Source organism: Sitodiplosis mosellana, unplaced genomic scaffold (genome assembly GCF_009176505.1).
Source record: "Sitodiplosis mosellana isolate CC-2019 unplaced genomic scaffold, AAFC_SMos_1.0 Smas_scaffold_5, whole genome shotgun sequence".
In the NCBI taxonomy this organism is placed as follows: Eukaryota; Metazoa; Arthropoda; class Insecta; order Diptera; family Cecidomyiidae; genus Sitodiplosis; species Sitodiplosis mosellana.
Genome location: NW_022595248.1, coordinates 1,410,164 through 1,433,642, shown reverse-complemented (window position 1 = coordinate 1,433,642; position 23,479 = coordinate 1,410,164). Strand labels below are relative to the sequence as shown.

Here is a 23,479-nt window from a genome sequence, read left to right as displayed (position 1 = left end):
TTTTATTTCCATGAAGTTACTTAGCACAATGTCAATCGAAATGTGTTCATTCGGTTTAAATAAAAGAATTTGCTGTTCAATTTGATAAATACATTTTTGTGTGCAACTTTAATGGATTACAGTTAATATTATAGGTACTTGTCAAAATAATTGAATTGATTTTAATTCTAAATATCATCTTGGTGAGAATTTATTATTATAATTATTTAAAAAAAAATACATTTCTCAAATATTCATATGGTTAGAAATACATTTTGTAATATTACAAGAGTAGTGTTTCAGCTCGTTCTGTGTTGTATGTGGCTGATAATGGTCGATCATTTGCAAAATTAGTTCTTAAACACTGGTCGCGAATGCGATCACGGTTAAGTATCAAGAATACGGTGAAATTAGCAGTTAAAATCAAAGAAATCAATACTAACAGAATTATAATAATCGTGAATATATTATCATTAGTTTTTTGGTTTAACTGTGATAAAGTTTCTTTCAAAACGATCTCCAACGATTTATTCTCGTTGGGGATGTCATCTGTAGTTTCACTGTCGGTATGTTCATAAAGTATGTCATCACATCGAACTCCACCGATGTTTGTTTCTCCAGCCGAATGTGGAGCAAGATGAAGACGAAGATGTTCCCAATTGATGGTCTCCATGAAACGGTGCAAATACGAGCAGTTAAATCGATTGTCTGTTATGTCCAGCAGTTCTAACTTTGGGAATAGCGCATTACGAAAGCCGTTCAAACGCGATAGCTGATTTCCTGCCAAACGAAGTGTTTGTAGATCATGGAGAACTGGCATAAACAGCTTAAAGTCCAGCTCTTTCAATAAATTCACCGAAAGATCGAGTGAGACCAAATTATGTTGATGCGAAAAAGTGCCCAATCGAATGCTGCTTAAATTTGTTCGTCTTAATGCTAAATACTTCAAATCCGGCATGTACGCGAATATTTCGACTTCTAAATTCCCAATTGAATTGAATGACAAATTCAAACTGTTCATTTTGGTGGTTTGATTAAATGTGTTTTTGTTCAAATCCGTTAATTTATTAAAGGACAAGTCGAGCACGTGTAAATTAGGCGCACAGAGGGAATTCAATTCTTGAATTGCATTATGTGATAAATTTAATGTTTCTATGCTCGTCAAACATTTGGATAACTGATCACTGAACTCGGTTAAATTATTTTGGGATAAATCCAAGAATTCGATGTGGTTTGCACCGGCAAATGCCAAAGGATCAATTCGACCAATTGTATTTTTGGAGAAGTCAACATGCGTGAGATTTTTTGCATTCACGAAAAGGAGAGACGGTATTTCTTTGAGTCGATTTTGCGATGCGATCAGCCTAGAATTGCCTCGGTATCGTAATGAAGAATAGAGTTTTCTTTATTTATGCCACCACAAATGAATTCAACAAATCTGCAACCTGTGCAGTCATGATCAGTGGAATCACAATCAAAAATGTGTTCATATTTCGGCGAAGAAACTGCACAATTTAAAATATTTGCGAGAAGAAATGTGAAAAAACACAATATTCGGTATTCCATAACTGTAAAACTGGGACAAGTATGCTATGTGTGTGAATAGCTGGAAAACTGAATAAAGACTAAAACATTGTGCAATCCCATGTATGATAGGGTAGAGGGATCTTTTGTACATGCAATGATGGAATTGTCGGAAACATATACACAATAAAATAATTGTTATCGACATTACAATTCGTAATCTGTTTTGATCCTTCCGTTAAGTATAAAAAGAAGTATTTTTTAAAAGAACATTCAATTTTTTGCAACTCATTAACATAATCATACTTTTGTTCCACTTGATACCATCAACTCGATTGCACCATCAGTGCGACACTATTATATCAGACTTTTTAAAAATTATATTTGATTATGAATCGCAACATGAAAAACATGAAATCAGCAGGAAATATTATACAGTCAAGCGATAACCAACTTTAACCCATATGAAGGTTTTTGTTCGGATCATTAGCTGAAAAACACTTTATATAAGAATTAAAGAAAAGCCATTTGAAATAATTTGATTTGATATGATCAGACTTATTCACTGAAATTTCTTTTCCATTTTTCAGCGTATAAATGTAATGACGATAATTATCAATATGTGTGGGTGTTATGTCATATTTATCGCTTTACAGTTTAGAAATAAATTAAAGCGTTGACATGCTTTGCGATTTTATCGATGTTTTTTTCTTTATTTAATCGAAAATGCAAACGAATACATCATACTTTTGAGCCTTTAGTTTTAAGTAAAGTTGAGAATATAAAAATCGTTACAAAAGTCAAAATTTACAAAGCTTACAAATCAAATAATATGTGTTTCTTTTATTTCTTCAATTGTGTGACATTTTCAAAATTCTTGTTCAGAGTTTCTGGATCCTTTAGTATACAATACTTCATTCGAGAATTCAACGACTTGGTTCGAATGTTCTGAATTTCCTGAATAGTTTACTGTGGGTTGATTGGCAAATCGATGCCGATTTAGAACTAAAAACACGATTAAATAGGTTGACATAATGATGCAAATAAAAATCAATGCAATTTTAATGACGAAAATATCATCGATCGATTTTTGATCAGTTGTTGAAGTGTTTGACCCAATTTCAGTCGATTTATTTGGATTTTCCACTTTGAATGCATCTCTTCCTGATTCAGGCTTATTGTTTTTAATTGCATTATTCATATCTCCACCAGCCGTCCTATTTTCATCGAAATGCACACAGTTGATGCCCCGAATGTTTGCTTGCCGTGTATTGACCGAAATCGGATCGATGTGAAGGTGAAGTTTTTCCCAATTGACCGTCTCCATAAAATGTTGCAAATATGAACAGTTGAATTGGTTATTTTTCATGTCCAATAAGACCAACTGAGGGAAAAGTGCGTTTCGAAATCCCTTCAGCTCTTTCAACTGGTTTCCGCCCAAGAAAAGTGATCGTAAATCATGAAGAACAGGCAAAAACACATTGAAGTCCAATGTTTTCAAATTATTTTCGGTTAAATCCAGTGAAGTCAATTTGTGTTGATGTGAAAATGTGCCCAGCTGAATGCCGGATATATTCGTGCGTCTCAAGTTCAACTGTTCCAAATTCGGCAAGTAGGCAAATGTGTCAATATTCAGACTTCTAATTGGATTGCATGACAAATTCAAATGTTTCAAATAAATGCCGAACGTGTGCTCGTTCAAACTTGTTAGATTGTTAAATGATAAGTCCACCGTCGCTAAGCTGGGTGTAGAGAGTGAATTTGAATCAAGTTGATCGATGAAATTGTGTGATAAATTGAGTGTTTTCAGCGAATTGGCACCATCAAAAGCCAACAGGTCGACGCTTTTAATTGTGTTATTTGAAAAATCGACAAAACTGAGATTTTCAGCGTTGACAAATAAATGGGCCGAGATTTCCGTCAAATAATTATTCGATGCCACTAAAGTCGTCAATTGCTTTGCATCACGAAATGATTTTATTTGCAACGTTTCCAATTCCACATCCGATATGTTAAGCGTGTGCAAATATTTGAATACTTGAAAAAAATTCCGGTCAATTTCACGAAATCGGCAATTTTTAAAAGCGATTGCACCATATCTTGATCGATAATATTCCCCGTTCGAACACTTAATCGACTCGGATGTAGTAGAAAATAATTTACTCTCGTTATCACTTTCGGTGCACGTGAAATTCAAATGTCGACACCCTTGATCACAATTTTCAGCCGAATTGTCACAGGCACTGATGTGTTCATATTTCGGCGATGAAATGGCAAATTTGGCCGAAATGTCGGAACAAATGACGAAAATGCAGAACGTTCGAAGATTCATTGTGCTATCTTCTGAAAGACGGAACAAAAACTAAGCAAAACAATGGAATAAAATGAAGTTATAAGTCGTATCGAATAAGTTGGAGTTAAGATAAACATTTATCTTTAGAATGGGCTATCGTTTGCTCTAGCAAAGTGCACGCTTGCACTTGCGATCTAGACCGTCTTGCCAGAGCGGAAGGGAAGAATATGCAAGAGTAAAGCGATATGATAAATAAATCAGCCACAAAGCGTGTAAGCCTACGCACTGGATTTGTTTATTTCAATTAAGAATGGGCAAAAAGGGCACAATTTGCAGATTCTTTCAATGATTCAATGTTTCATCAACGCAAATTGTTTTTCAAAGATTGTTGCATTTGCTGTGAACAGCAATTTCTTTGTGTTTGGCTTATCGATAACCCGAACACAAATGAATAATCTTCATTTGAAACCACGTTCAATCGGATGATTTAATTAAAATGACCAGATTAAATCTATGGCTCATTTTATCATTATTATTTATTGGATAAACATTCCATCTGCTGATTTAGCGAGAAAAAAAGAATCGAAATGAGATAATAATCGGCTAGGAATGGTCAAACGAAATAATTTATCCATCAGTTTCAAAAGGTAAGAGATTTTTCTATGCGCAACATTTTGAGCCGTTAGCAAATGGTTTGGAAAATCTTTCAAACGCGATGACTGATAAACCAATAAATTATTGCTATTCATTCAGCCCCATTAGCGATGCACAAAACAGAAGCACAAGAGAAAAAAACAAGCCAATTAATATTATATTGTCATTAAAATGGTACAAAAGCGACGTTGTGTGATAGAGCAATGTGCTGTTTGCTGAATGACAGCCATTTAGAACGGGCTGCTAGTGGAATTCATTCATTTTGGGTTTCCGTAAAAATGGGTGAAATTTTTCTTGTTGATTAAATGCAACGGTATCGCTTATTCCAGTTCATTGATTCGGGCATTTGTAATGTAAATCTTGACAGGCTGAAAAATGCATGCTCGATCAACTATGAACAACATATGGATCGGAATGGACGCATTCGAAAATTTATGAGTGCATATAAAATAGATGATCGTAAATTAAGCGTCGAGGTCAGACACACACACACCGAAGGCATTGGAGATAAAGGTAATTTTTTTTAAAATAGAATATCGACTCAATGACTTAAACATTTTGAATTTACACATGAAAAGAAAATGTAAATGAAATGGTCGGCATGTTATGTTTCTCTCTCTCTCTCTCTTGTCTAAGAAGTCTTTGAATGACAATATGTTGTAATATGCTTTAATGGGCAACGATTATCATTTTATTTATTGATTTATGCATACAAGTCTACTAATCACATTACAACTCAATTCGTTATCGGCAATTCAAATGGCATTGAGAAAAAAAAGAAGACAAACGAATAACCAAATAACAAGCGAAACGAAATGCGAATGAAATGTGCTTGTATGGTGCAGCAGCGTGTTGAAAGGCCAAACATTGCGTTATCCATTCGAATACAAGATCACCACAAAGATGAAAGCAATTTAAACGGAGCAATCAAAAGAAACCATATTTTAAATAAACAATCGACAACCAATCACACAAACATCGGGTCGATCGTTCTTAGGATTGGCCGCGTGAGCGAGAGACTGCGCGCACCATTCACACCACATCAACACAAGATGAGACAGAGAGAAAATGTGCCGACAAAGAAACAGTCGAAATCAATTGATTTCAACGGGGCTAATGTAAACAAACTGTCACATTTTAATGTTGATTATGTCAAACATAAAAGACGAAGATTCGAAAATGTTTGCGCGCGCCCGCGCCCGTTTGCGTTCATCAAGTCATTTCATTCGTTTTGTTTTCCAATGAATAAATGCGTACATAAACATAAATATCCGAGTAACAGCGCGAGACGCGAATGACGTTGATTAAAGCAACGAGAAAAAAAAGAAGAACGAATTGTATTCAACCGATCCGAATTTAATTCTCGAGATGCATGCAAAGGAGCTGCCGCAAATGTTAGCCCGTTTTCTTTTTCTCTGTGTATGTCTCATTTGATTCCGGCTTTGTAGATGTGTTCATCGTGCTGAAGACGGAGTTTTGAAGAACGTGAGGCGTCAACAGTATTTGACTTGACATATATCGTATATATCAAAGCAATGGCTTAGTCCGTTGGATGTTTGCCGACAAAATCAACTATAATTATCATTTTCACCATTTCGATCGATTGCTGTTGTTGTTTTCATAACAAAGACCCGATTTCAATGGAACATGACGCGGTTGAAATTGTGTCTGGCTCAACACAAAATAACACAAAATAACACAAAAGTGTCGATCATTTTGGTTCGTTTTTTTTCCGCAAAATAAACACGCTGATAGAAACGTTTTGTATTTATATCAAAACAAGAATTCAATCCTTCTTTTTTTATTCAATTTGGAATGATCGAAAGGTTTTTTCGAATGAATTTTTTGTATTTCAGAAAGTTCGATTCGAGCTCGTAAGCCATTAAAGTGCTTGCACAAATGCGACGTTGATGCCTCGTTACAGTGATAAAAGGAATCTCTGGCTAATTTATATGGTTGTTCTTCCTCTTCTCGAACGATGATTGTTAATCCATTTAACCGCTCTGGTTGAACGGGCGAACAAAAAGTGGATTTTCTTATCAATTCGACAAAAAAAAAAACAAAACCAACAACCAAAGAAAGACACAATCTTGAAATGTTGAAGTTTTTCCTTTCAAACTGTATGATCGAGAAAAAAAAACTGTTGTGATTGCCATAAATTTGAATGGTATCGACGCTTGTCCATTTAAAATTTACGATAAAACCAATGGAACTGTCCAATTTCAATGAAATGCACATTTCAAAAGGAATGAAACACGATGGAAGAAAGATCGAAGAACTAAAAAAAAAACACACACACCAACCATCGGTCTGAAATCCAATTACCTCGTTTGACAACACACACGTTCAATTCACGTCGTGATTGATTTATTACAATGCGATTCGTAATTAAAGAAATTTTTTTTTTCGAACGACCAACAAAACAGACAAAAAAGAGACTGTCATTCGGTTGACACATAGCAATAAAAACATGCCCGACGGCTTCGAATTGCCCGTTTCACACACAACACGCTGCAATGATTAATGCGCAGCAATGGATTTTTATGCAGCATTGGGCCAAGACTGAGAACGAAAAGGAAAAAAAAATGGAAGTTCAAGTATTAATTAAGTGCGATTAATGGAAACACACTCACTGGCACAGGGCTTTAAAAATAATCACATTTAGCCATTTTATTGGTGAAAACGAACTAAAGTGATTTTTAACTCGTTTTACGATGCATAACTGCAACTAGTGCAGCATCAAAGGTGTTTAAATTGTATGTACTCACGGCATTGCGGCGAAAAAGGAGAACTGGTTATCTCATTAAATTATTTGATCATCATGGCTATAGAGATGCATGTTTCACTGATTACCAACTGCATATATGCAGTCTGTGTTATACGTTATCGCATCATGTTCTCGTGAAAAGATAATAAATTCGTTTCAATGCGCGCGCTCGCACGTACAATTGACCGGCTGGATGTTCTTGAAGCGCAATCGATCATTTTGTTGCATGACGGAAAAGAATCCAATGGAGAATTTGCAAAAGGGGCAAGTACACAGTAGATTCTATACTAAGCAGCTGCAAAGAGAGTGCGAGATTGTTAATTATTTTTATGGGATTTTTGTAAACATGATTGAATTAGGTGCTGATGCAACTATTCAATTCAAGTGGAGAAAGTGCAGTTGAGATGATCATCAATTTAATCTAAGCAAGGTAATCGAGAAATCAAGAATCTGTTAGAACCCAGCAAATTGATGAAGAATGATCAATTAAATTTGGTCTTTTATCTTGGGTCAAAACACAAGTTTTGGAATCGTTTTAAATGAAACACAACGAAATGTGTTGAGCTAAAAACGAAGACTTTTGATCGTTTCGGTGGTCGGCTTTGATAAAAAGGACTTTCAATCGGCAAAAAAGTTACGTTGTATTTTCATTTTAATTGCATCCTCCGGCGCTTTTCCATTCACATTAATCCTAGACTTCTCATTCTACCGATCCCGTTACCGTATTTTGATCGAATAACGGTGAAAAGGGTATCTTTTTCCGCTGCCGAAGAAATCCCACTTTAATCAAATTCCGATTAACATTCGAAAAGATAATGTTTATATTTTAATATCCGTTCGCTTGGCTCTTGTTTTTTCTGCGATCATTAATGCGAATGCGTGATCATTCAATGTAATAAAATACCATTTATTAATCAAATTTACGGTTGCATCGTAACGTGATTTCGGTCAAAGTCAGTGGAAAAGATCTGAGGAGAAAAGTCAAGTCTCGAAAAAAGAGTCAAGTCATGAAATGTGGCAAACAAAAAAAAAACTGTTGATGGTTTCCCTTTTGGCAAAATGTATTTCCGAGCGCACAAAATTAACCAAAATCCACCCATCACACGTTTCTCATCTAATCAGACGGTGATTAGCAACGATCACGTGCACACCATAAGGTCATTTTCGACGACGACAACGAGAAGAATGGATAGAACAAAACAAAGAAAGAACCAAATCACCGTAGAGTGAGACGAGGACGTTTTTGGGATCTTGTTCTTTTTTTGGTGCAGTTTGTTATTTTCATCTTTATTTAGCAATTAGATTGCATGTCCGGCATCGAAGGCAGCCGACAGCCGCTGTATAGTCTGAATTGATTTGATCGTTAAGCATACACACACCGAGCGAAAACGTAATTATGAATTAACAAACCATTTATTATTCTGTCTGTTCTATTTCCATTAATGAACATGCTTTGGGCGCCACTTTACATTTTTGCTGTGTGTCGATTTATATTTCACAAATCCGTGTGTGAGAGTCGAGAGTGAGTGTGTCTCGTCCATTGTTTTGTGCATATATTGAAAGAGAGTGATTTCTCGGTTGGTCTCAACCGCAGACAGGCACTGAGTCTGTCGGTCGGTTGGTCGGACGGTTGATTTCGTGTATGTGTTGCCGTTTTGTAGCTGTCATTATACGTGCGATATAACTTGAGCTTGAGCACATAATCATGTAATATAGATTTTAATCGGAACGGCGAAAGACTGTGGCTGCGGCCACAACAACGGAAAAAAAAACAACAACCAAAACACCGAGAAAGAGAGATTGTGTTCATTTTTCTTTCCCTTCATTTTTTTCTGCTTCTTTTGATGATTTGAGCTTTTTATTTCGTGTTTTGTTCTCACTTCATTACTATTATTTGTTGACGTGCATGTTTCTGCATGCAGACAGCGATTCATTTCTAAACCAAACGATAATTTTCTCATTTTACATGTTGCTTTTTTTCCCTGCCTTGTTGTTGCTGTTTATGCGTTTGCCGTGTTCACGTTTCAATTTTTTTTTTCTTGAAACTTAATCACATCATGAAATGAAAAGAAAAAAAGGCGATGGAAATAAAAACACTAACCGACTACTCCTTTTCGTTGTATCTAATTCAATATTGCATTAAATTACACATTTCTCGCATAATAATGATCATCATGCACATTGCAGAAATTATGAGCGATAAGTCAAGACCGCAATGCCCTTTGTGCTCGCGGTTCTCTCATTCCATCCAGAGATTTTTTTTTATCTTTGTTGCAAATTGCATTGTTGCATTTCACAGCGCTGATTTTTCCACCTTTTTTCGACATTGATTCGCATATGCCAAACGAAAGAAAGAGGTGGTTTTTTTATGCCTTCGAAACCTTTTCACAAATGAAATTGTTTTTTTTATTGTAATCAAGTTGGGTAAAAAGGCCCTTTTGGCTTGATTGAAATCACATGTAATTAAGCGATATTTGCGTGATTCCGCCGACAGCACAGCTATAATAGTGCCAACTAAACAAGCCGCTTTCAGCATTAATCACATCGAAAGGAACACATCGCCGTTCAGAGAGATCATTATAATCGCCTGTTTGCGCTACAAAACATAGATATTATCCGGATATTATTGTTCTTTCGTTTATTTGTTGTTAGGCGCGGCTCTATTCTGAAGTTTGCGGCAATCTAGATTACGGATCAACCATTCTCCACATGTTGTAATCCATGACCCATGGTCAAGTGGTTGCATGACTGCATATGAGTTCCCATTTCCGAATCGCCTCACTTTTTGATCTTGATTCGTGATTAAATTGAACATAATAACTTTCTCAGACCCATCAAATCGGATCGAACTCACGTCAATCTTTGGCATGCATTTTTAATAACGTTTATTTAACAAAAGAAGTAATTTTGATTTGGTACTGACCTAATCGAATTTATTTTTCATTAACGTTTCTTCATAAAAAAATGTATTTCAATGGTTTTTTTGATTACTTTCAAATGATTTATTTTTCTTTTGAGCAAAAATACAATTTTTCTGAACAAATTAGTGACGTATAATTGTTAACAATGATTTTCCGAACTAAATAATCAAACATTCGGTAGGAAATGGATATCAATTTTAAATATTTCATGAAAATCTATCAGAAAAAATAAATTTTCATCAAATTGACATTAGATTAAAATTCAAAGTCACTATTCAAGTAATAAACTTTCGGTTTTATATTCCACATTATGTTGTGATTGTTTTTCGTGGGCGTTTCTCTCTCCATTTGGACGAAAAATTCTTTCTCGATTTGCTATCACGAACATAATTAAAAATGACGACATAATTATGCACATAAAAATGAGATAAGTTTCGCCATATAATTTTTGTGCTGATTTCGTGGATTTAAAATCCTTTGCCAGTGTTTTGTTCTTAAAAATTGGTTCCTCAACCTCTAGGCTTGATTGAACTATAGGATGACATTTGATGCTTCGGATGCTGGTTTCGCGCGGTTTCACTGCCGTTGGATCGACCGGCAAACGAAGTCTGTCCCAATTGTGAGAAGTGATAAAACGTTGTAAATAGGAGCAATTAAAATCGTTTCCTTTGATATCCAGTTGAATCAACTGTGGAAAGAGCTTGTTTTCAAAGCCACTCAAATCGGACAGTTGATTTCCGGCCAGTGATAATGACTTCAGTTCGGGAAGAATGGGCATAAAAAGATTGAAATCTAGTTTTTTCAAATGATTTTCGGACAAGTCAAAAAAAACTAACTTCTCATGATGTGAAAATGTGCCGAATTCAATGCTAGTTATGTTTGTGCGCTTCAAATTTAGGTATTCCAAATCGGGCATATAAGCAAATGTTTCGATTTTTACATTGCCAATTGGATTGAATGCCAAATTCAAATACTTCAGCTTCGTAGTTTTATCAAACACGTGCTCCAAACTCGACAAACTATTGTTGGATAGGTCCAATTCCAGTAAATTCACTGGCAAACTAGTCAAATCAATGCGGCTGATGTTGTTGTGTGACACATTCAATTGTTTTAACAACGCTAGATCTTGGAATACTTTTTCATCGAGTATCGGTATAGCATTTTGCGTAAAATTCAATGTTTCTAACTTATTTGCACCCTCAAAAGCTGAACTATGAATCATTTGTATGCGATTATACGAAAAATCTAGGAATTTTAGCCTATTCGCATTGAAAAATATGTGCGATGGTAACTCAGTGATTCGATTATGATCAGCGATCAAATGTGTCACATGTTTGGCTTCACTAAACACTTTCATTGACAAATCTTCCAAGCCCACATCCGAAATGATGAATTTGTGCATATATGGAAATAATTCGAAATAATTTCGATTCAATTGTGGAAATTGGCAATTTTGAAAATCGACTGTCCCCGGCCATCTGTATTCTTCTGGTCTTCGATTTGAGCACTGAAATTGAACACTGAGGAATATTTTTTGCTCATTTCCATTTTCGGCACATTTGAATGTGACATTGTCATAGCCCGGTATATATGAATTATCATAAAAATGACAGTCACTGATTTTTTCAAACTTAACGGAACAACTGGCAAAACGTGCAATAATTAGAAAAATTAGACAATTCACGGCTTTCAAAGCCATGATTTCTGATCTTTTGAAACCAAATTATCAAATACTTCGAAAGGTTGAACGAAGACTGATCGCATGTTCGATGTGATTGCAGCAAAAATCTCTACGAATGCAGTAATTTTATCATTTTCGAAAGGATGTTCAAATTCCGTTCCGAGCATGGCTGTACCACTTTGCATTTTTCATGATATCTGAATGTGCTCTTTGGTACAACAACTAAATGGATATACAACTTTGTTTCTCCTTATCGGTCGTGATAAGGATAAAATATGACCAAATTTTGAGTTGGTCGTTTGTTTTCTTCAAACAAAGTAAAACAGACAATTATTGCAATTTTTTATTTATTTCGTTTAATTTTTTGCTTTTAAATTACAGTACATGAATTAAATATTAAATGAAAATGGATTAGAATTGATGGGTTTTTATGAAATTCTTAAATTCGAGAAAAGATTATTATCGTTCTTTAATCAGCAGCATCTCGGAATGGTTTGTAAATTCGACGGTTTGTTGAGCTGGAGATGGTTTATCAGTTTTCTCATGTTGAAACGTTACCGACTTTCCTAGTCTTCGGAGTTGTTGAAAGTTTGCAACAACGTACAAAATGATGAATACCGTAAGCATGATGCAAATGAATCCAAGGTACAGATGAACGTATAGATCGTTATGGAATGTTTGTTTTACATTGAAAGTAGACTCAGTCGCCTTGTTTTCTTTTGATTCAATTTCAAGACGAGCTGCAACCAATGCTTCGGGCTCAATCTTGTGATTATGAACAATGGTTTCACAACAACAGTGATTACCATCCACTGGAATATTGGTTGCTTCGGCCTCAACTGTTTGATTGCCAGCTTCACATCTAATGCCCCGAATGCTTTTTTCTCCTGCTTTAACTGTTGGATTACCGATTGGAAGTCGAAGCTTTTCCCAGTTGACGGATTTCATGAAGTTTTCCAAATAAACGCAGTTGAATTTATTATCTCTAATGTCCAAATGTTCCAATTTCGGGAACAGAACATTTCCAAAGCCAGACAAATTTGTGAGTTGATTTCCGTCCAAATTCAATGATCGTAGATCGGGAAGAACCGGTAAAAAGTGATTGAAATCCAATTTCTGCAATTTGTTCTCAGATAAATCCAACAATGTCAACTTTTGCTGATGCGAAAATGTTCCGAGTTGAATGCTTGCAATACCGGTGTTCTTCAAGTCCAACGTCTCCAAATTCGTTAGATAAGTAAATATTTCAATTTTTAAATCGCCAATCGGGTTGAATGACAAATTCAAGTGTTTCAACTCCGTGATGTTATCGAATGTGTGTTCCTCAAAAATGCTCAAGTTATTATTCGACAAATTTAGTTCCGACAATTTTGGTGTGGAAAAAACTTTCGAATCCACTTGATTGATGTTATTGTGCGATAAATCCAATGATTTCAAGTTGTTAGCGCCCATAAATGCCAATGGATCCACTTGATTAATTGCATTCCTTGAGAAATCAGCTCTGGCTAATTTTTCAGCATTGAAAAACAGCAACGGTTGAATGGCGGTCAATTGATTGTGCGACACATCCAAATGCGTGAGATTCTTTGCATCACGGAAGTTTTTCGTTTCCATTGATTCGAGCTCGATATCCGATGCGATGAACGTATGCAACGAGATGAATAATTCAAAGAAGTTGATTGAAATTTTACGGAATCGACAATTTTTGAAGTCTATTGTCCCGGGCCATTTACGATCTTGGCTCGAAACATCCGCACACTTGAAATGATTTGTGTCAACAAAAACACTGCTTTCACCATTACTTTCGCCACATATAAATGTTAAATTATCGTCACCAGCCTTTGGTCCACGATTGAAAAATTGACAATCACTGATGTGCTCGTATTTTAGAGAAAAAACGGCAAAATTTGCAAGAATCACGGAAAATATCGCCAAAAAGTAAAACAACTCCATTTTTCAACAGGTTTGCAGAGCGAAGTGCTTATAGCTCGAGAGCACCGGAGATAACTGAGTGATTTCAGTGACCAGTGGCCGAATTTATATACACACATCATTAAAATTCAATTAGTTGTTCTTATTACCAACAATCAGAACAATTTTTGGTGTTTCTCCTCTTTTTTCTATTCGAGACGGTATAATTCCTTTTATGACACCTAAAACATTCGGAGCCGACGTCTGCAATATAATTATCAACATTTTGTCGTTGACTCTTTGAAATTAGCATCGCAAACGGAGACAAGATCAGATGAGACATTAGATATTTGTCTGTTTTGTCGGGGTAATAAAGGAGCCTTATTTTTTCAATGCAAAAAAGGAACAAATATGGAACTTATCGACATTGTTTGAATGAATTTTGACGACATGCAGCTAACTGTATTTTAATGCATTTTTTTTTTGCATTTGCTTCATTTAATAAACAGTGTTGTCAGCTAAAACCATGGCTAACATTAATCGTAACTCAAATTAAAAGAGCGAAATGCGCATTAGCGATTCAATATTTTCTATTATTTGTATGTGAGTGAGCGAACAATTGAGCCATATTATATGTAGAATGCAACAGTGTTTCAGACTAGACTATCGAGGCGCACCAATACTTTTGAGTTCTGTATGTTCATTCCTGTATACAGTAATACGAGAATATGCTTTAGTATACAAAATTTGTCCCCTTTATCGCAATGTTTGTGTTACACAATTATTTCTTTAATTCTTCGAAATAAGCAATGGAACTACTTGACAGATATGATATGAAGTATGTGCAATAATTATAATTCTGTCAAATTTGAATTACGATGAAGCGGAAATTTAGAGTGATCGTGTTTTCGTGACTAAAAAAAATGGAATGTGTTTGGATCTCACCAATGGTCTCTGCTAATTAATCAAAATAAAATGCTATTTTCATAAAAACTTTAAATATATTCCAGTTGAGCAGTAGCGTTTCCTATTTAAATTAGAATATATTCTATTATTTCGTTTGAAAATCGTACAGTCACTCTAATGACGTTCACACATCCGAAAGCGACAACGACAATGCCAACTCCTATCATTTTCCTGTTGGCGTTGCAAGAAATTGGACGAAGATTGTTCATAATTTGAAGTAGTTAACAAGTTATAGAAATCGACTTTGGTTAAATTTAAATTCGTTTTATTCCTTATTTCCACCACCTTAAACTGTGAAGATTCCATTTTGGGATTGATTGAATGATATAATCGAATTGAATTCATCAAGTGAAATAAGCGATCAAATCTGAATTCAATAACAATGTCGTTTAATAATACTGAAACTAATGGTGAAATTGATCATTCGGGTAAGTATTGCAATGAAATCAAATGCCAATTTTATTTTTAACATTTTGTTCACTTTTTTCATGCTAAAAAGATGAATTTTCGCAACTTCTTAACAAAATTTGCATGAACGACGAACATGCCGATGTGTCGTTCATCGTTGAAAACATCAAAATACCAGCGCATAAAATGATTCTATCAATCAGAAGTTCCTATTTCCATTCATTGTTTTGTGGTGGTTTTGCTGAAGCAAAACAAGCTGAAATTAAGTTAGAAGTTCCATTAGACGCATTCAAAGCGATTTTGAAGTACATTTACACCGGATGCTTATCGCTGACCGATTTAGAAAGTCATCAACTAATCGAAATTTATGATATGGCAGAACAATATGGTTTTGATACGTTGAAAAACATCCTATCGAAATATTTAACAGCTAATGTGACGTTGGAAAATTGCATTTCTATTTTGAATGCAGCTCATTTGTATTCTATGGATGATTTACAAGCCACATGCTAGGGGAATTTATGTATTCGCGAATTGACAGGAATTCGCACAATTCGCACAATTCGCACGCGTTTTGACTTCAAATTCATTCAAATATTTCACGAATTTTGCGAATTTTTTGCGAATTGGTCAAATCCAAACATTGACAGCTGGCGCCATCTTAGTTATCATTCGCAGTGACAAAGCAGCGAATGTGAACAATTCGTAAAGAATTCGCAGAGAATGTGCGAATTCGTAACAAAATCACAATGAAACGATCGAATTCGATAGGTTCAACTGACATAAAAACCCCTAGGCCACATGTATGACGTTTATGGACTGCCATTCCATCGAGTTGCTTGATCACGACACCTTTAAAACATCATCACTCACTTCATTATGTGCTTTACTGAAGCGCGATACATTCTACGCGCCGGAAATCGATATTTTCAAAGCGATTTGGAATTGGTCAACAAACAACCCAGATGATGATATCAAGGTAAGCTCCGATTATCATTTAATTCTAGTCAATTGTTATTCGTATAAAGTTCCTTTCACAATTTTGAATCTAGGAGGCGCTTTCTACAGTACGCTGGTCAACATTGGATATGATTGATTATGTGAATGTCGTTGAACCAAGTAAAATTTTGAACCCAGCTCAACTTGCACTTATAATGAGCGGAAGCTGTGGATCAAGCAACACAACTGGGCGTATCAAATGTAGTCCACAGGGTAAAGATCGTTTTTTATTGTGTAGTTTTGCTAGTTGACCACAAGTAACTTCAGTTTCATTTTCTAATTTAAAGATTTCAAAAAGGAAGTTGAAGAAAATATTGCAACCACAGAATACGGTGCGAAAACTGTTGCTGGTGAAAATCCAGCATCACTTTTGAGTGGTAATTTTACAGATTATGATGTGAATAAAGGTAACATATACAATGTCTTGGTTTAACGTTTATGATATTGACATTTCACTGGGTGAATATTTCAGGTTGTACATATCATGCAATAGATGAAAACAATTGGAAATTGTATCAAGATGAAAATATGTCGAAACCAATAAGTAAATCTATAATCGTCGACTTGGGAAAAGTCAGTTTCATAGATACCATCATTTTTTTGTTAATGGATAAAGATTCCCGTTCATATTCATACTACATTGATGTGTCACTTGATGGTGAAGATTATAAACGTTTGTTTGATCACACCAATAATTACTATAGATCATGGCAACATTTGTATTTTCAAACACGTCCTGTGCGCTTCATTAAATTGGTTGGCACACGAGCCATTAATATATTGCAGGAAGAAAATGCATTTCGATATTTTGTGAGAGAGTGGGAAATGGCGTCCTATAAGCCATTTTGTGTGGTTGGATTCCAAGCAATGCATAAAACAACTTTTCCCGGAGGTTTCCCTGAGTTTATCGATGGTTTCATGAAGCCAAGGAATAACTTTGCAAAAACTGAATTTGGCACAACTATTCTTCAAGGAGTGGGCGCTAATAACATGTTGAATGCAAATCCCGATGAATTCACGTGCCACGAAATTGGGTCTTACATTTTATTACAATTTAATCAACCGCTCTACATTGATTCGTTCCGAATGCTGCTTGGGAATAATATGAATCGTTTGAACAAGTATTCGTTTTATATTGAGACATCTTTGGACAAAAAAAATTGGAAAATGGCTGTTGATAAACGAAATGAAAGCCTGTCAGGATGGCAGGAGTTTGACTTTGAATCTCGTCCAGCTAATTTCATCAAAATAACTGGAACTCAAAACGACGTTGTGAGTATACATTGTTGGTTTAATTAAAAATATGGTTCTTTTTAATGTTCTCTTTGATATTTCTTCATTTAGAATTTTATCTGTACATATTTTGAGTGTCCAAGCAATCCGGAAAAACCCAAATTGATATCTTCGCTTAAGAGAGAATAAAGTACCGACATAAATGAATTAAAGAACAATTCATATATATTGATTTTGATTATTTTGATAAGTATCATTTTTCTTATAACTAAATCAATCTTATTCAACTAACGATAACTTGTTCTGTATTCAAAGGATGAACTTGATAAATGATGTATTTTCTAATGTTTTTGTCATGTGGGCATCTGAAAATATACATTGAAATTATTATTTCATACGATTTTTATTTTATTCTTAGTGATTCAATAAATTTCTCACTATATTTACATATGTCCGCTATTCCAGACAGCATATTACTTGAAACATTCAGCACCGACATCTGCATCATGATTGTGATTTTTTTTTACTATTTTCTTTATTTCAAAAATATCATTAGCATCACAATATCACAGACTACAGCGAATCTAAATGAGTCATATAATGTATTTTTCATTGGTTTTATTGAGATAATGAAGGAACATCGTCATTATAATATTCTATCTGTTTTCAATACTCAGAGTATAGTTAATCAGTAAAAAACCATACAACAAATATGACGTCATATTGATTATTCAAATATGTATAACGAACAACGAAATCTTAATTTAGAGTGACCCTAATTTTAGAATTTTGGCAACTAACATCAACAATTTTTCAATATAAATTGATATTTCAATAAAAGAACATTTTCATAGACTAATAGAGTTATTTACTGAAATCGGAATATGACCCATGTTTCGTGTTTATTTAAATGACGGCTACTCTAATGATGTGCACACATCTCGAAGTGTGAACAGCAATACTAGCAACTCTTATCACATTTTCTATTCGTGTCAAAAGAAACCGGGCAACAGTTGAAGGAAAAAATTGTTCGTGTGAGTTTCAGTTCGTAATTGGTCATATAATTAGTAATACGCTTGATTGATTGAATTCGACTGCTTTTCAAAGTAGATTTAGAATTATATTGTTTTGTATTGGCACCATTTTAATTGTGTTTTTTTTTTTGGGAGGAGTAAATATCATTTTAACAAAACATGGTGATCAATGATATTCAAGACAATGGTGACATCGATCAATCGAGTAAGTTCTGCATTGAAACGAGTGTTGTCAAATTACATCGGCAGAATTTTTTTTACTTTGATTTCTGCCAATTACTTTTTACAACAACATTTCCTCCTATTTTTTTGATCACTTTTTAACAATTATTATTTTGACTTAAAAATAGCCGAAATATTACAACTGCTTAATGATATATGCATGAACAACGAACATGCCGACGTGTCGTTCATCGTTGAAAACACCGAAATACCAGCGCATAAAATGATTCTATCGCTACGGAGTTCCTATTTCCATTCATTGTTTTGTGGTGGTTTTGCCGAAGCAAAACAAGCTGAAATTAAGTTAGAAGTTCCGTTGGACGCATTTAAAGCGATTTTGAAGTACATTTATACTGGATGCTTATCGCTCGCCGCTTTGGAAAGTCATCAAATAATCGAAATTTATGACCTAGCCGAACAATATGGATTCGATACATTGAATAAGATTATTTTGGAGTATTTAACAGTCAATCTGACGTCGGACAACTGCGTTTCAATTTTAAATGCGGCTTATTTATATTCTTTGGATGATTTGCAAGCTGCGTGCATGAACTTCATCGATTTCAATTCGACCGAATTACTTGATCACGACACTTTCAACGCGTTATCACTCACGTCTTTGTGCACTGTATTGAAGCGTGATACATTCTACGCGCTGGAGATTGATATTTTCAGAGCAATTTGCAATTGGTCAACAAATAACCCAGATACTGATATAAAAGTAAGCACCGATTGATTGAACCAATTCTGGTTCTATATTACGTGCATCAAATTCCTTCCTCTTTTCAAATTCAAGGTAGCACTCTCAACAGTACGGTGGACTGAATTGAGCATGCATCAATATTTAAACATCGTTATTCCTAGCAACATTTTAGATCCAACGCAACTGCTGCAAGTGATGATCGCATCGAGTAACACAGGAGGCCGCATTCAGTGTCGCAATTCGAGTAAAAAAGTCTTTGGTAATATGTCGTTTTGACAGAAGAGTAACTTTATTTCGTTCTGATTTAAAGATTTAGAAAAAGACGTTGAGGAAAATATTGCAACCGCTGAATATGGTGCGAAGACGATTTCTGGTGAAAATCCATCGGCACTTTTGAGTGGTAATTTTACGGATTATGATGTGAACAAAGGTATTCAGTGTCTTTCATTTCAATGTCCAACACATTTACTGACCAAAGTGAGTGAATATTTCAGGTAGTACATTTCATCCCGTAAATGCAAACCGAATTCATGACGGTGTTCGGCAACAGCCACTGGATTCGTGCATAATCGTCGACTTGGGAAAATTGCGATTCATAAACAATATCAATTTTCTGTTGATGGATAAGGATTCCCGTTCATATTCATACTACATTGATGTATCGCTCGATGGAATCGAGTACACACGGTTATTCGATCACACCAAGCATTACTATAGATCATGGCAATATTTATATTTTCAATCTCGTCCAATTCGTTTTATCAAATTGGTCGGCACACAAGCCACTGACATATTGCGGAAACGAAGTGGTTTTTGTTATGATCGTGGGTATAATTATGCAGATTCCTATGATTCATTCGACATTGTCGGATTACAAGCAATGTTCACAACTATCAACTATCCGAATTTGGTTGATGGTGTTATGAAGCCAACGAAAAATGTTGCAAACATTGAACATAGTGCGATCGTTGTTAAAGGTGTAGGTGGGAACAACATGTTGAATGAGAATCCTGATGAATTTACGTGCCACGAAAAAGGCTCTCATATTCTATTGCAATTCAATCAACCGTACTACATCGATTCATTGCGAATGCTGCTTGGGAATAATATGAATCATTTGAACAAGTATTCATTTTGTATTGAGACATCGATGGACAAAATAAATTGGAAAATGGCGGTTAATAAGCGAAATGAGTATCTGTCAAATTGGCAAGAGTTTGACTTTGAACCACATTCGGCTATTTTTATTAGAATAACTGGAACGCGAAGTGATGTTGTAAGTATGAGTTTTTAATGTATATTTTTAAGTTTTAGCAAACTACGTGACAATTATCAATTCCTTTGGCTTTTTCTTTTTTTAGAGTTTTATCTGTACCTATTTCGAATGTCCATGCAATCCTCGAAGACCCAAATTGAAGCGCCCTCTTCAGAGATGAAAAAAGCATTGAAGTAATAGAAGTAAATGCATGAAAAGGGAATTATCTATTTGAAATCATAAAATAGAATAAAACGAATGATATTACAGTCTAAGATATTGTGAACTTTATTTCTTAGTTTGAAAACGATATTGTACATGAATATCAATACCTAACAAACAATACTTCGAAGTCATCAAGAATTATGTATGTACTTATCCAAAAGAATGAAATCGGGGTATGTTCCATGTTCGGATTCACAAAAATCGTACAGCTGCTCTAGCGACACTCAGACATGTTCAAAGTGAAACCAACAACAATACTATTGATTCTTTTCATTCTTCTGTTGACATCCGAAAATTGTTTGAAAAACGTGTTCACGTGATTTTTTTGTTTCGACTGTTCATAATAATTCGAAGTATTTCAAAAGTCGTACATTGAAGTGAATTTACAATAATTAATTCCTCGTTTTGTTTGTGTATTTGAGACACAGTGTATATTTGAGACCAATTTTTCTAAAAATGTCGTTTCAAAATAATGGCGAAATTGATCAATCGGGTAAATATTGCAGTCAAATTAAAGCTAATTTCTCGTTTTGAATACTTTTCTTATTTAATTAACAGATGAAATATTGCAATTTTTAAACAATATTTGCATGAATGATGATAGTGCCGATGTGTTGTTCATCATTGAAAATACAAAAATACCAGCGCACAAAGTGATTCTATCAGGTCGATCTTCATATTTTCAATCGTTGTTTTTTGCTGGCTTTTCTGAGACAAAGAAACCTGAAATCGAATTAAAAGTTCCGTTGGACGCATTTAAAGCGATTCTAAAATACATTTATACTGGATGCGTGTCCCTAGCTACTTTAGAAAGTCATCAAATAGTGGAGATTTATGATCTGGCAAATCAATATGGCTTCGATACACTGAAGACGATCATTTTGGAGTATTTAACAGTCAATCTAACGTTGGAAAACTGTGTTTCAACGTTGGATGCGGCTCATTTATATTCTCTGGATGATGTGCAAACCTCGTGTATGAAGTTTATGGATTGCCATTCTAACGAGTTCCTCGATCATATCACTTTTAAAGAGTTACCACTCACTTCACTATGTGCCTTACTGAAGCGAGATACATTCTACGCACCGGAGATCGATATTTTCAAAGCGATCTGCAATTGGTCAACAAACAAACCAGATGATGATATCAAGGTAAGCTTCAATTTACATCCAATGTTGGTCATTATTTAAATATATTAAATTGTATCTTCCGCTCGATTTTGAATTTTAGGAGGCGCTTTCAACAGTACGCTGGTCAGAATTGAGCATGGATGATTACTTGAATGTTGTTGTACCAAGTAACATTTTAGATTCAACTCAACTTTTAAACACGATGAATCGTAAATCAACTAACAAAACTGGTCGTACACAATGTCGCATACCATGTGAGGCACAAACAACTTATTCGGTATATAGTTTTGAAAAGAGAATTAATTTGTTTTTTTTTCTACTTTAAGATTCACAAAAACATATTGAAGAAAATTTTGTAACAACTGAAAACGGTGCGAAATTTATTTGTGGTGAAGATAAACCAAATTTTGGTATATATAGGAAATATTGTGTATATCATGCAATAGACGGTAAAGTGTATTCTAAACCTGAACTTCGTCGTAGCAAATATCTGCAACCAAAGGATTCATCTATAATTGTCGACCTGGGTGATGTCCGATTCATAAATTATATTAAAATGTTATTAAAGGACGATGATTCCCGTTCGTATTCATATTACATTGAAATATCACTCGATGGAAAAAAGTATACAAGATTATTCGATCACACCAAGTATTACTATCGGTCTTGGCAAAATTTATATTTTAAATCACGTCCAGTTCGATTCATCAAAATGGTTGGCACACGCGCCATTAACATAGAGAAAAAGCGAATGGCTTATAAATGGCGAAAGATCGAGTACAACTCGTTCGACGTTATGGAATTGCAAGCAATGTTTACCAAAAAGAATTATCCAGAGTTCGTTGATGGTGTTATAAGGCCAAGCAAAAATGTTGCTAAAGTGCAATGTGGCGCTTCTATTGTTCAAGGAGGCGACGGTCATAATAATATGTTGAACGAAAATCCAAATAAATTTACGTGCCACGAAGTTGACTCTTACATTCTATTACAATTCGGTCAACCATACTACATCGACTCGTTGCGAATGCTGCTTGGCAACAATATGAACCAATCGAACCAATATTCGTTTTACATTGAGACATCGATGAATAAATCAAAATGGCAGATGGCGGTCGATAAACGAAATGAAACCCTGTCAGGATGGCAAGACTTCGATTTTGAACCGCGTCCAGCTATTTTCATCAAAATAACCGGAACGCAAAGTGATAATGTAAGTATTGTTCATGTGCTAAGATTATCTTCCAATAGATAGATTAAAGATAGCTCAAATGTTTAACCTTCTCTTCAACATTTTTCAGAGTTTTCTTTGTACATACTTCGAGTGTCCACGCAACCTACAGAAGCCGAAATTTAAACAAAGTGAATAGAGGTAATAATCCATCTTCCGGGGAAAAAGTAACTGAAGCCAAGAAAATGACAGAAATAACAGCTTTTAATCAGAATAAATGTTTAACTTTCATATCAATTACACAGTTTATTTCACCAAACTACTTTTAATTTACAATATCGTCTTTTGCATTCGTGAAAGGAATTTAATAAATGATTAGTATATTAAATGATCGAAATCAACTAGT

The 23,479-nt window shown here is 34.8% G+C and overlaps 6 protein-coding genes across 8 annotated transcripts; 4 read left to right on the top strand and 2 right to left on the bottom strand.

Moving 5' to 3' along the window:
* Positions 1-262: 262 nt before the first annotated feature.
* On the bottom strand, positions 263-11,864 carry LOC129566982 (uncharacterized). Its single transcript, XM_055443432.1, has 4 exons — positions 10,411-11,864; positions 7,084-7,093; positions 2,412-3,865; positions 263-1,343 (listed from the first exon to the last, which is right to left on the bottom strand). The coding sequence occupies exons 1-4, from the start codon at positions 11,835-11,837 to the stop codon at positions 263-265; spliced, it is 3,972 nt and encodes a 1,323-aa protein (XP_055299407.1). The 5' UTR covers positions 11,838-11,864.
* A 414-nt stretch (positions 11,865-12,278) lies between these two features.
* On the bottom strand, positions 12,279-13,772 carry LOC129566981 (toll-like receptor 7). Its single transcript, XM_055443431.1, has one exon. The coding sequence runs from the start codon at positions 13,770-13,772 to the stop codon at positions 12,279-12,281; it is 1,494 nt and encodes a 497-aa protein (XP_055299406.1).
* Positions 13,773-14,940: 1,168 nt separating this feature from the next.
* LOC129566980 (BTB/POZ domain-containing protein 9-like) lies at positions 14,941-15,617 on the top strand. Its single transcript, XM_055443430.1, has 2 exons — positions 14,941-15,124; positions 15,196-15,617. The coding sequence occupies exons 1-2, from the start codon at positions 15,079-15,081 to the stop codon at positions 15,615-15,617; spliced, it is 468 nt and encodes a 155-aa protein (XP_055299405.1). The 5' UTR covers positions 14,941-15,078.
* Positions 15,618-15,906: 289 nt separating this feature from the next.
* Positions 15,907-17,724, top strand: LOC129567110 (BTB/POZ domain-containing protein 9-like). Its single transcript, XM_055443710.1, has 5 exons — positions 15,907-16,083; positions 16,157-16,316; positions 16,391-16,510; positions 16,576-17,375; positions 17,448-17,724. Exons 1-5 carry the CDS (start codon positions 15,910-15,912, stop codon positions 17,523-17,525), a joined length of 1,332 nt encoding a protein of 443 aa, XP_055299685.1. The 5' UTR covers positions 15,907-15,909; the 3' UTR covers positions 17,526-17,724.
* Positions 17,725-18,324: 600 nt separating this feature from the next.
* On the top strand, positions 18,325-20,825 carry LOC129567107 (BTB/POZ domain-containing protein 9-like). Of its 3 annotated transcripts, none has more exons than XM_055443702.1 (6): positions 18,325-18,575; positions 18,721-19,313; positions 19,389-19,554; positions 19,612-19,725; positions 19,790-20,571; positions 20,657-20,825. In XM_055443702.1, exons 1-6 carry the CDS (start codon positions 18,530-18,532, stop codon positions 20,729-20,731), a joined length of 1,776 nt encoding a protein of 591 aa, XP_055299677.1. In that variant the 5' UTR covers positions 18,325-18,529; the 3' UTR covers positions 20,732-20,825. The 3 variants fall into 3 exon arrangements, with proteins under 3 accessions (XP_055299677.1, XP_055299679.1, XP_055299678.1); XM_055443704.1 differs by having other exon boundaries at positions 18,326-18,575; positions 19,389-19,539; XM_055443703.1 differs by having other exon boundaries at positions 18,331-18,575; positions 19,389-19,539; positions 19,606-19,725.
* Positions 20,826-20,860: 35 nt separating this feature from the next.
* Positions 20,861-23,470, top strand: LOC129567108 (BTB/POZ domain-containing protein 9-like). The gene is made up of 5 exons (XM_055443705.1): positions 20,861-21,268; positions 21,334-21,926; positions 22,006-22,159; positions 22,232-23,115; positions 23,204-23,470. Exons 1-5 carry the CDS (start codon positions 21,232-21,234, stop codon positions 23,270-23,272), a joined length of 1,737 nt encoding a protein of 578 aa, XP_055299680.1. The 5' UTR covers positions 20,861-21,231; the 3' UTR covers positions 23,273-23,470.
* The last annotated feature ends 9 nt before the right edge of the window (positions 23,471-23,479 follow it).